General features: G+C 32.1%; 1 protein-coding gene across 1 annotated transcript; it reads left to right on the top strand.

The window, feature by feature from the left end:
* The first annotated feature begins 472 nt into the window (after window positions 1-472).
* Window positions 473-3,020, top strand: LOC108336611 (uncharacterized). Its single transcript, XM_017573082.2, has 7 exons — window positions 473-654; window positions 771-857; window positions 956-1,126; window positions 1,209-1,373; window positions 1,850-1,903; window positions 2,037-2,183; window positions 2,593-3,020. The coding sequence occupies exons 1-7, from the start codon at window positions 496-498 to the stop codon at window positions 2,962-2,964; spliced, it is 1,155 nt and encodes a 384-aa protein (XP_017428571.2). The 5' UTR covers window positions 473-495; the 3' UTR covers window positions 2,965-3,020.
* The last annotated feature ends 10,360 nt before the right edge of the window (window positions 3,021-13,380 follow it).

Genomic DNA, 13,380 nt, shown 5'->3' with positions numbered 1-13,380 from the left:
TTCTTCTATGTTCTTAATGTCAAAGACATTCTGACGCTTAAATCAGTAATCTAATCGATCAGAATCACAACCGAGACATACAAGTGTAGACTTTTTGCTTCGTCTTTATATGTCTCAGTTCAAGAACCGCTGCCTATGAACGAAAATAATCGTTGTTGTTTTCCCTAACTGCACTAGTGATAATAAATACCACAATGACAAATTGATTTTAATAATATATTAATTAGAAAGGTTTCACATTTTAATTAATTTATTACATTAATATATTTGACTATAGGTTTTAAAAGGTTTCACATTTTAATTAATTTATTATGTTAATATATTTGACTATAGTTTTTAAAAGGTTTCACATTTTAATTAAGTTATTACATTAATATATTTTAATTACTTTTAAGTTATTTTTATAACATTTTTAATCACCTTAGTATATATATATATATATGTGTATATATGTATAGTCAAGTCATTTTCTTAGAGAATAGAGTTGAAGAAAAGATGATGAATATATTGTTCTTTATCTTTTGTTTGGTGATCAGTCATATTAATCATAATGTTGATGGTATTCAAGATATATTGAAGGAAGATGTGCAGGAAGATGTGAAGTTTGAGATAAAACAAAATCTTACAATTAATTCTTCCGTCAAGACTATTCATGTATTTCATAATATTTGAATTCTTTTATTATATATTTTCTTTTTTTCATTGAACATGATATCATATTACATGAACTACTAATATTATTTTTATTTTTTTTATTTTGAATTTTGTAGACAAAGTTAGGAAACGTTATTGATTGTTTTGACATCTACAAACAACCAGCTTTTGACCATCCGTTATTAAAGAATCACAAATTGCAGGTATATAACAAATTTTTTTATAGTACAGAATTTGTTCAACTTTATAATATTTCAATGTTTTTGGTTTTAACTTTCTATGTTTGTTTCTTTATTTACAGCAAAAACCCAACTTTGAAATTGAAAAGACAGCAGAGAATAGTTCACAAATTGAATTCATGTTTGAATTTGACGAGGAGAAATGTCCAGAAGGAACTGTCCCAATTCTTAGAACAGACGAAATTGTTTCATTAAATGATCATATGTTGAGTAAAGAAATTCCTGGTCTTCATGTAAGATATCTTATATAATGTTATAACTCAAAATTATATGATATTTAAATTTATTAATTATTTAACATATTTGATTTTGTAGATTGCAGAAGTATCTCTCAAACCACGTTTGGGTCCATATTATAAAGTTGCTGGAACAATGAGCATTTATGGTCCACAAGTTAATAAGGATCAAGTTTCAATGGCTCATATTTGGGTTGAGAAAGGATCCGCCGAAACCATGAACAAAATATCTGCAGGATGGCATGTGAGTTACAATTGCATTTTTTATTTTCCTACCATATATCAAGCCATTTAATTTATGTTTTAAATTTGAACAAAAATGTTAATAACTTTTAAATCTTTTTCAAGTAATCAATCAATTGGTAAGTTTTCATTCTAACTCCTATGTTCTCATTCTTCTTTTAAGAGTGATTTGAGTTAGAAAAAAAAAAGATTAATGGTCAAATTCAAGATGAAAAAAAATGAGAATATAATGATTAGGGGATAAAATACTTCTTTTTATTAATAAAAATTAATTAAAAGTAATTAAAAATTAATTAACTCTGTCCTTTTTTATCTATTATTTATTTCTTATTAGAGGCAAATAAAAAATATAATTAATTATTTATTTATTATAACCAAGAAAACATATGATATTTGTTGGTTTTTAGAAAATAGTTTTAAATAAAAAGAGAAAACGAACATAAAAAGTTTCTAATTATTCTTGTACTTTGATATCAGGTGCTTCCACAAATATATAACGATAATCGAAGCCATTTTTATTCTACATGGACGGTAAGAAGAGATATCATGAGATCTTGTTTTTCCTTAATTTATTGAAACTAAACACGGAAGAGAATATACTTTAGGATATAATGTTCTCTTTCCTCCTTATTGTATTAGCTTTTCTAATTTTTGGATACTACAGACAGATAATTACAAACATACAGGATGCTACAACCTTCAATGTCGAGGTTTCGTTCAGACTGACAGAACTGTTTTCCTTGGTGCACCTTTTGGCCATTTATCGGTATACGATGTAATAAGTTATGTGATCTACATTTCTATTACACAGGTAAATAAAGATTAAATATTTTTTTATTTCTAAATTATTATAAAAATATATGTTTTCTTTTTATATTAAATTATAAAATATGTAGTTTTCATAGTTTATAAGAGTGTATGTAAACTATTTTTTTCCAACAATCGATCAAGTATATTTCATGTGATAAAAAAGTTTTATAATGAAATAAAATATAATCTTCATATGTTATTTCTTGGAAGGATTATTCTTTCCTTAACTTTTATAAAAATAAAGATACTAAATATTTTATAATTTAATTTAAAAGTTAAATACAATTTTTTATGATAAATTAAGAATTAAAATATATTTAGTCTGATAAATTGTTCTATTATTAAATTTAAATTTAATTAGTAGTCTTAAATGCATAGTCTTAAATACAAAAGGTAACATGTGTTTTCAGGATCCAGAGACAAAAAATTGGTGGTTAACTTTGGGAAATAAAAGCATTGGTTATTTTCCAGCAGCATTGTTCAGCGACTTGGGTTCAGCAAGCATAGTAGGGTGGGGTGGAAGAGCAGGAGGTAAAGTTGGCAGTCCTAGTCCTCCCATGGGATCTGGACATTTTCCTGATGGAAAGAGTGTCCATGCATGCTATTTTAAAGCAGTAGAGATTCAAGATTCATCAAGAGACATTTATGGACCTAAATCTTCTCAAGTCGTAACCTTCAATGACAACAATAAATGTTATGGTGTTATTTACTATGGAGATCAAGGAAATCATCTTGGATGTGTTCTCCAGTTTGGAGGACCTGGGGGTGATTGTGGTATTTAATCTTTATAATTATGTTTTCTATCAACTTTAAGAATAAGCATCTTTATTTAGTACAATTTATTACTATGTTCTTCTCTCTTTTCTCTTCTTAATTTTTCTTTAAATCAAGTTCACACTAATGCAAAATTCACCGAGAGACTAACATTTTCTGATGTGTCCTCCTTACTTTTTGACTTTTTGTCCTGGTCTTATATTTATAGGTGATCTCATGGACCTTAAAATGACATAAGCCCAATAAAATATAAATAGAATAAAATATTAACAAACTTACCAAAAAATCTCACTAATATCTTTAATCAGACATTCTTGATTATTTTTTTATCATTTTAATTTATGATGGCCTTTCACCCAGTAAAAACTAAAATGTTGGTTCAAATATCATTTGAAGCAGCTGATTAACGTTGTGGGCCCAATTACGGTTCAATGCTCTTGAAAATCATTTGACCAGATTGACCAATGACCGATAAATCGATCGGTCATATTTGATAACCGCTTGGTCAATATATCATACAATACAATTAGTAAATTTATTAACGGATTTTTTTTTATTCATAGGTGAAATATGCGTTACTAAGTTCTCGTTATGATAATTCTAATTTTAGGTTGTTTTCGACTTAAGTTCCAAACCCTATATTGTACTCACATTCCCAACATGTTAAGAAAAAGAGCCCGTAAATATAATCTTATCTTTTATAAACTCTTACACAAAATATTGAAAAACACATAAATAAATATAATAAAATTGTAATCCCCATTATTTTCATTTATTAAAAAAAATCTTAATATTTAAGAGATTTCGACGATTCTATTTGTGATTATAACTAGATGGAGCACTTAATTTACTAATATAAATATTTTATTACTCATTTATATCAATAACATAAGTACTATTTAAAAAATAATGAAATCGAACATATTTATATCTTTCTTTTATATCCTTTCACTTAAAATCTTTAGAATATCAAATTTTATTTCAAAAGCTTTGCAGATATAATTAATTAATTTTTAATGTACCAGAAATATGCTGAAAACATATCAATAAAAATATAGAATTTTAAGAAAGATAATCATAACTCTTCAATGATTAGTAAATGCTATACGGTAAATGCTACAAATAAATATTGGACGTTAAAGACATAGAATAAAACTGTAAAATAATTACTTTGTAATAAATGCCAATAAATGTATTTCTTAGGTTTGGCAGAAGAAATGTAAACTAACAAAAGAATAAACCTAAACTTTCAAAACCGAGTTTAATGAATAAACGCAGAAGGTTTCTTACTATACATTAATTAAAAACCATTGCTCACATAACTTTTACATTTTAATTAATTTATTATTTTTGTGCTAATATATTTGAATATTGTTTTGTATATGGAATCAAGAATAATGGTCAAGCACTTCTTTACACTTTTCTCCTAATGCACTTAGATTATTTTGAGTATACTTAATCCAATTCTTCTACGTTTTTAATGTCTACACTCGAAACAATACGGGTAGGTATTTGTCAAAGACATTCTGATGCTTAAATCACTAATCTAATCGATTGGGGATCACAATAAAATCTTAAATTTGCAATAAATGCAATCACCTACCTCCTAATCTCAGACTTGTATTTATAGGTTTTAAGATGAGCTTATGATTAGTAGAGTTGTAATCACGGCCAATATATAATAAGCGGGACTTGCTAGTAAACTTTATTAGAGGTTGTGCTTAAGGTTACATGGAAGTTGGGGCTGCTTAGGCACCTTATTCTATGGCCAGTCGGTCTCCCACTTACCTGTATGGGTGTACGATACATAGGTCCCCCAAGCCCTAGTATTGGGGTTTGTTACAAAGGCCATGCTCGTGGGTGTTCGATTTTCGCTCAGATAGATGTTCTACCTCTCGAATTGATGTTGAATCCTGGTTGTGGATGGGCACTGGCGGGAGAACGTGTGCCTTGCCTCGTGGTTTGTGCCTCGAAGAAGTGGCAGAGGCACTTGATCTACCGTTGATCATGGTTAAATCCAGCGGTGGATGAGTATTGGTAGTTACGTAGGATTCTCTTATATATAAGAGTGAACTTTGGCTATCATTTTCACCAATTCCTCTCATTTCCTTTACCTACTGCACGGTTCATTCTTAATTTTAGGTAATAAAATGTCTATCATTCAACTATCTTCATTTGAGGAGTCGTTAAGAAAGGGCAATAGAGGGTTTATTGGCAATGACTCGCTGTCCTCGTCTTTGAGCTTTATGTCTTCTTCTATCTTTAAGACAACCGAGCAGGATAGCAGTTCGACTGACGGCTCAACCGATGTATATAGTGATATGTTCTTTTCTGGCATAGCGATTGGTCTTCATTATGGAAAGGTGGAGATTGATGGGCAAAATGAAGGGAATGAGTTTCAGCAAACCTTGCCAGTGATCTCGAATTATGACTAGACGTCTCGTGAATTAGGTGACTAAGTCACTTGCTTTAGCTTGAAGTAAGACCTAAAGGAATGGGCCGAATGAGTTTGTATCATGCAGAACATGGAGGACATTGCTTTAATTAAGATCACAGTTTGTAAGGGGAATAAGCGGGTATATCATGGTAAAGGGAATAATGTTGAAGATTTTTCTTCGTGTACACCTATCTCTTCACTAAAATATTCGTTCGAGTTCCCTTTACCATTTTTTAGGCGGCTGTGTTGAGGGAGTTAAATGTGGCTCCCTCCCAATTACATCCGAACGGTTTGGTGTGTATGCAAGTGTTTACGGTTATATGCTCCGCTTTGGACTTAACTCTCACCCTTGTCATCTTCCTCCATTACTTTTGTGTGTGTTCGATCGTCAAGCGAGGTTGGTTATCTCTTATCTCAATGGAGAAGAAGTGTTGTTTAAATTGTTTGAGATTTTTCAAAGGGTTTAAGACCAAATACTTCAAAGTCGCAATAAAGGAGACTAGGCGCTCAAATTTTTTTTTTATGATGTTAGGTGTTCAAAATTTCGTCTTTGTTGGACGAAGTGTCCCCAGAAGGTGACCTCTTGGTCCCGAACCTCTACGACAATGGTCGAGATTGAAGCGATCGGGATCAACCATCTTATTGAGTGCCTCGACCATGAGGACTTTAGTGCTGAGGCGTTTGATATGATGTCTTAGTTTTATATTAATTTTGTTAGGTGGTTGGTCTTAAGTTGGCTAGGTTTTTGGTTTTCTTTCAGGCATCATAATCGCCCCTCCACCGAAGAAGAAGAGCCTCTTCGAAGAAGTGGCCGCCACCGCCAAGTTTAAGAAAACCATTGAGGCTCCAAAGTCTCGGGTCCCCTCTCGACGTCTTCCAGCTAGGCAGTCCACATTCCTAGCAAGCCTAGTCGCCCTCATCCTCTACAAATCGTTCCCTTTGGTGGGTGCTAAAATGTTTCTAGTGTGGGGTCGAGAATCACTGTCAAACACTCCTTTACACTTTTCTCTTGATCCGCTTAGGTTATCTTGAGTATACTTAATCTAATTCTTCTATTTCCTCAATGTCTACACTACAAACAGTGTGGACGGGTACCTGTCAAAGGCACTCTGACACTAGAGTTAGTAATTTAATCGATCGAAGGTTACAATAAAATCTTAAATTCACAATAAATGCAATGACCTACCTCCAACCTTAGACTTGTATTTATAGGTTTCAGGATGAGCTTATGATTAGCAGAACTGTAATCACGATCCAATACCTAATAAGTTAAACTTACCAGTAAACTTGATCAAAAATTGTGCTTAAGGGTGCATAAGTGTTAGGGCCGCTTGGCCGCCTTATTCTATGGTCGAGACTAGTGCAAAAAAAAGTTTTTTATACCTACTTTTGGGTAGGTATAGAAGTAGAGGATATAGAAAGTTTTCGATTTTTATACCTGCTCTAGAACCGATGTAGAAAGTTTTACTTTTATACCTATTATGTTTATAATAGGTATAAAAGTCTAATTACACCAAAGAAAAAACCTTTTTTTATACCTACTGGTGCTAGAATAGGTATAAAAATATCACTTTTATACCTGCTGGTACTATAATCGGTGTGAAAAAACAAGACTTTTTATATCTGATATAGATTTAACAGGTGTAAAAAGTGACGTTTTTTTTAATATTTGATTTGTATGTACTATTATCCATATTCAGACCTACATAAAATTCAATCCAGAATACAATTTAAATAATCAATAACGAGTAAAATAATCAATATTATTTCTAAATATATTTACCTAACATAGTTACTTAATATAATTACACATAAAATAGTCCCTAAATTCAAAATGTAATATTGAAACATCTAATCATTTACAAATAGTTAAAAAAAATGCAGTCCACTGCTCCCGAACATCCTTTATGACATGTTGCTCCATTGGAAATGTGTCATCAAATATCTACACAATGAATACTTTGAATCAAGTTATAATATTAATGGCTTAATATCTTAATTATAATATTAATGGCTTAATAATAAGTTACCAATTTATTTTTTTAAACCTGAAGGTGCATTCAAATAATCATGTTAGGAATCTATTTACTACTCTTTGTATGGTACAAAAATCAGGTCGATCAAATTCAGGGACATAAATTTATAATCATGTGATTTTAATAGAAAATAATTGTCAAAATATGATATCACATTCAACAGGACATAATATGGCCTTCACTAGGATAAGTAATATTAATTCACATAAAAAACAAATTAAACAGAATTACTCACAGTGAGTGGCCACCCTCTCAAAGTCAAATTATTGCTACCTTGATTTGATCCTGTCACCAGACCCCAACCTTTCATGCAAAGATTTATAACGAAATTCTAAATGACAAAAGGCAGATGGCCACTTGTTCAAAGAACTCAATTTAACTTTTATTTTCATCTTCATCTACTAAGCTGGTGGTGATGTTTCACAAAAACCTACAACAACCATGGCCAATGGCTACTTTCTAAACACATTCAAACAAACAAAAGAGCCTAGAAACAATTTTTATTAAAACTAACTACAATCTAAGAGCCACTTGTTCAAGCTAAAATCAAGAACAACATGTTTTTACTCAATTGTGATGTGATTTAACCAGTATCATTTTATTGTATGATAATACTAACATAAATAAAAATAAAATATTTTAATGCTCCCCTACCTCATTTTCCAGCAAAGAAAACTCTACTCTTGGTGCTCTAAATCCCAAGCCTCCTCCCTTGATTGCTCTCACTTTCTCAGAGGTTCAGAAAATTTCTATAGCACACTCTTACATGCTTCCCTCCCTTCTATGTTGTTTTTATGTTTTTCTTAGAAAGGAAACCCACACCAACCGCATTGGTTTTCTTACGTTTCTCTTTCTCTCCTCTGTTTTATTCTAGTTTCCTGATAATTTCTTTAAGTTTATTTAAGTAATCATAGATTCTGGTTGGAGAATTGTGAGGTCGGTTTGAACAAATGTTGGCAATTATAAGAAACATTGAAATCAAAATGATGATGGCAACAAAGCCAAACGATGGTTATAAACACCCTAGTGGATCAATAATCTTTTATTCAATGTAAAAGTGAGTTATGAGGTGAGCTTTGGTACCTGAGTTTCAATGAAAGACCCTTCCAAAACACATTTCATCCTCTTAATCACGCACCTTCTTCGTTCTTGTGTTGTCGCGGAACCCTAATCGCCCAAATATAGCAAAAGAGAGGATCTAACCCTTCTAGGAAGTCGCGGTCCAAGAGCACGAGGGTTTTGATGAGTGATTTGGCAATTTAGAAGCAAAGGAGAAGAAGTGTAGCGTGAAAGTGAAGACACGCACAGAGGAAGTGAAGCAGTAATTTGGCTAACTGGAAAGGGCCGCAATGTTGCAGACGAATTAGAAATGCAACATGAGAGTGAAGACGCGCGTAGAGGAAGTGAAGCGTGAAAATGAAAAATATTTCGTACTGGTTTTAGATGTAGTTGGTATAAAAAATGAACTTTTATACCTATTTTCAATCTAACCCGTTTATAATTATTTATCATTTATTACGATTTTGCTATCATATTATTTTTTATACCTATTTTTAGTGTAATCGGTGTAAAAGGGTTTATCTTATTTACAATATTGTCATTTCATCATTTTCTATACCTTATAAATTTCAACAGGTATAAACAATAGCTATAAAAAGCCTATTTTACACTAGTAGGCGGTCTCCCACTTGCCCGCACAGGTGTATGGTACAAATATCTTTTTTAAAATATATTTTACACATGCAATATTATCTGCAAATTATTATTTAATAATAGGTTTAATCATACAAATAATTTCTATTTTTGGTGATTTTACTCAAATAGGTCCCTCACTTGTTTTTCTCTCTCAATTAGATTTTTATTTTTTAAAAATTGAAGCAATTAGGTCCTTGAAGCAATTGAATGTTATAAATATTTTTTTAATCATTTTTATTTTTATAAACATCGGGACCCCCTCCAATGGATGTCTAAGTGGTTGACAGGTTAGGTGAAGAGTTTTTTTTTTCCAGCCATTTAGACGTCTGTTAGGGGGGTCCGACATCTATAATATTATAGATGTTGGGGCCCCCTAGCCCCCAACGTCTACAGCCATTTATACTGAAAACGCGAACCCGCGAGGAGTTACGCTCATTGTTCATTGTCTTCCCCGCATTTTCTCTCTTACACATTGCATTTCTAGGTGCGTTTCTTGTCTTTTGGAACGTTTAAATTTACTTTTACTTTGATTAAATTACTCTTTCATGAAATATCTTTCATTTGAACCGATCAAAATTCGTTTTCATTACGTTTTGGTGCAATTTTTGGCTTGTTAACTTGGGCGGCGCTTTTGACTATTTTTGGTGTACGTTTTTTTGGCCTACATTACTCCATTTCCCTGCATTGCTTTTTTAATCTGCTAAAACGGTTAACTTCTTTGTTGATAATTTTTTTGTATGCATGTTATTGGCTTTTGTGTATACATGTTATTGGCTTTTGCGTATGCATGTTTTTTACTTTAAGGTCTGCATGTGATAGTTGTGTTATTATAATTGGCATGTTAGATTATAAGTATCAAATCATTGAGTGAGACTTAGTTCCCGTTTGAAATTTAACACAAACGATTAATCTTTTAATCGTTTGTATTAACTTTTGAATTGTCTGATTGGATAGTTTGAGAAAATTATTTTTCATAATTTGCTATAACATGTACGTTGGAGTTTATGGATAAGATTGATAAAATTTCGGTTCAGTATTTGTGTTGTTCTCCGGATGTATATTTGATTGTTGTCATCCTTGACTACTCTCATTTTGTGTATTTCGGAGACCAATGCGAAATGCTGCCGAAATCTTATCAAATTTATGATGTAGACTTCTTTGCATGTGTCTTAGCAAATTATGAAAAATAATTTTTCTGAATGGGTAGGGCCTAACCTTGTGAGAGTTAAAAAACTTAAACTGATGAATGATTTTTCAAACATAGTATGGATCGAAGCTGGATGAATGAACGTCGCGTCAGTGAAGAATATGATAAGGGTGTTTTGGAGTTCTTGTAATATGTTGAACAAAATGCTAAGTCTATGAACGGGACATATTTTTGTCCTTGTGTTTGTTGTCTTAATCAAATAAGGCAAGACTTAGGCAATGTGCGTGACCAACTATTCATGTTCGGCATAATGAGAACTTATACCGTTTGGACTTGGCATGGAGAAGTACTGGATTAGCCTACCACGTCACGAGGAACAGATTATGTGGAAGAATGGATGAATGATTATTTAGAGGACATGATACGTGATGTCAGTGAAGATAATTTTTGAAGAGCTAATTTGTATGATTCTCTTATAAATGATTCAGATCAATCGTTATTCCAGGATGCTCAAACTTTACACACCTGTCTACAACTTTAAAGTTGTTTAGTTTAAAAGCAAGGAATGGATGGACCGATAAAAGTTTCACAGTTGTTGGAGTTGTTGAAAGAGATGCTTCCAAAAAATAATACTCTACCTATTCGTAACTACGAGACAAAATTTTTTTTATGTCCAATGGGTCTTGAATATCAAAAGATACATGTTTGTCCTAATGATTGTGTTTTGTACATAAAGGAGTTTGCTTCGTTAAAGTATTGTCCAACATGTGGTTTATCCCGTTTTAAAAAGAAATCTGACAGAAACATTGCTAATGAAGGTAATGATGGTGCACCTGCTCAGGTGATGTGGTATTTGCCTATAATACCTAGGTTCAAACTATGTTCTCTGTTAAAGAAGATGCAAAGAACCTTAAATGACACTTTGACGAAAGCAAGTGCGATAATTTTCTTTGACACCCAGCTGATTCACCACAATGGAAGAAGATTGATGAAAAAATTCCAGAATTTGATGTAGATCCAAGAAACTTAAGACTTGCACTTGCAACTGATGGTATGAATCCTTATGGAAACCTAAGGAGCAAACACAGTTCATGGCCAATTATGTTGATGATATACAATTTTTCTCCTTTGTTGTGCATGAAGAGAAAATATGTGATATTGTCCATGATGATATCAGGTCCTAGACAACCTGGAAATGACATTGATGTTTACTTAAAACCTTTAATTGATGATTTGAAATTGTTGTGGGAAGAAGGAGTGGAAGTGTTTGATTCACATGTTGAGGAACAGTTCCATTTGCGTGCAATGTTGTTTTACACTATAAATGATTTCTCAGTGTATGGAAACTTGAGCGGTTATAGTGTTAAAGGTCATTTTGCATGTCCCATATGTGAAGAAAACACTAGTTACCTTCAACTGAAGCATGGTTAGAAGACAGTATATACAAGACATCGAAAATTCCTTCCTCGTAATCACCCTTATCGTAGATTGATAAAAGCATTTAATGGAAGTGCTGAGGATGAGGTTGTGTCCAGACCCCGGAATGGTGAACAGGTGTACAACGAAGTCAAAAACATTGACATTGCTTATATGAAAACATCATAAAAGTACCTTTGCAAAAAACATTTGGAAGAAACGATCAATATTTTTTAAACTTCCATACTGGTGTAAACTTGATGTTAGACATTGTATTGATGTGATGCACGTTGAAAAAAATGTTTGTGACAGTGTCATCGGAACTTTATTAAACGTGAAAGGAAAGAGCAAAAATGGAATAAAAGCACGACAAGATTTGGCTGACATGGGAATCTGATCTGAGTTACATCCACAGATAATAGGAAGACACACCTATCTGCTCCCAGCCTGTCACACTCTTTCTAAAAAAGAAAAACAAAGTTTTTGTAACTGTTTAAGAAGTGTGAAGGTTCCACAAGGTTATTCTTCAAATATTAGTAACCTTGTTTCTATGCAAGAGTTAAAGTTAGTTGGTTTAAAGTCTCACGATTGTCATGTATTGATGCAACAATTGTTACCTATTGTTATTCAAGGCATATTACCTCCTTCTGTTAGGGGTATTCTGACATGTCTGGGTTTGTTCTTTAATGCCATTTGCAAGAAAGTTGTTGACCCTCGAGGTTTAGATCAATTGGAAAATGAAGGAATAAAACTACTATGTGAATTGGAGATGTATTTTCCACCTTCTTTTTTTGATATCATGGTTCATTTGATTGTTCATCTAGTTAGAGAAATTCAAATATGTGGGCCGATCTTCTTAAGGTGGATGTACCTAGTTGAAAGATACATGAAGATATTAAAAGGATATGTCAAGAATTAGTATAGACCAGAAACTTCAATCATAGAGCGATACATTGCAGAAGAAGCCATTGAATTTTGTTCAAGTTATATGCCATCTTGTGAACCAGTGGGTCTTCCCAAGAGCAGACATGAAGGAAAATATGAAGGTAAGGGTGTTCGAGGTGTGAGAATTCAAAGTGTTAGTAGAAAAGAAGTTGACCAAGCTCATTTGTACATCTTAAACAACACTATTGATGTGATTCCTTACATTTCTGAATACGTTAATGAAATAAAGGCATCACACCCAAGAATGAGTGAAAAATGGCATCTTAATGAACATGTCAAAACCTTCTTACAATGGTTTAAGAAAAAGATTTATGCGACTCCACATGTTTCTGAAAGTTTATTGAGGTTATTTCGTGGGCTGAACACAAATGTCATTACATATGGTGGATACTATATAAACAATATTTCTTTTCAGACAAAGGTAGAAGATGACAAAAGTAGAGTTCAAAATAGTGGCGTCACACTACAAGCTGAGGCTGTGCACTTTGCTAGCTCTAAAGACATAAATCCAATTACAGCATCCATGAATTATTTTGGAATAATACAAGAAATATGAAAAGTTAATTACATAACACAACATTAATTCTAGCTTTATCAGCTACTACCTGTATTTTCATTTGTATAAAAAGATCAATTAATTGTATTCAGTTTTACTAATATTGATATTATTATTAAAATGTATTTTAAAACTGAAAGTAAATATTATGATAATGTAAATGAATATCATATATTAATTAAAATTATATTA

This window comes from Vigna angularis, chromosome 7, assembly GCF_016808095.1.
Source record: "Vigna angularis cultivar LongXiaoDou No.4 chromosome 7, ASM1680809v1, whole genome shotgun sequence".
Classification (NCBI taxonomy): Eukaryota; Viridiplantae; Streptophyta; class Magnoliopsida; order Fabales; family Fabaceae; genus Vigna; species Vigna angularis.
Note: the sequence above shows the minus strand (reverse complement) of the source record. Positions and strands in the feature narration are given on the sequence as shown.

What these genes read in the sequence shown, in the direction of transcription:
- LOC108336611 (XM_017573082.2), top strand. Translation starts at nt 496, where the DNA reads ATGATGAATATATTGTTCTTTATCTTTTGTTTGGTGATCAGTCATATT. An exon ending in TAAAGAATCACAAATTGCAG is followed by an intron (nt 858 to 955) that starts GTATATAACAAA and finishes CTTTATTTACAG; the next exon opens with CAAAAACCCAACTTTGAAAT. An exon ending in ATTTTTATTCTACATGGACG is followed by an intron (nt 1,904 to 2,036) that starts GTAAGAAGAGAT and finishes TGGATACTACAG; the next exon opens with ACAGATAATTACAAACATAC.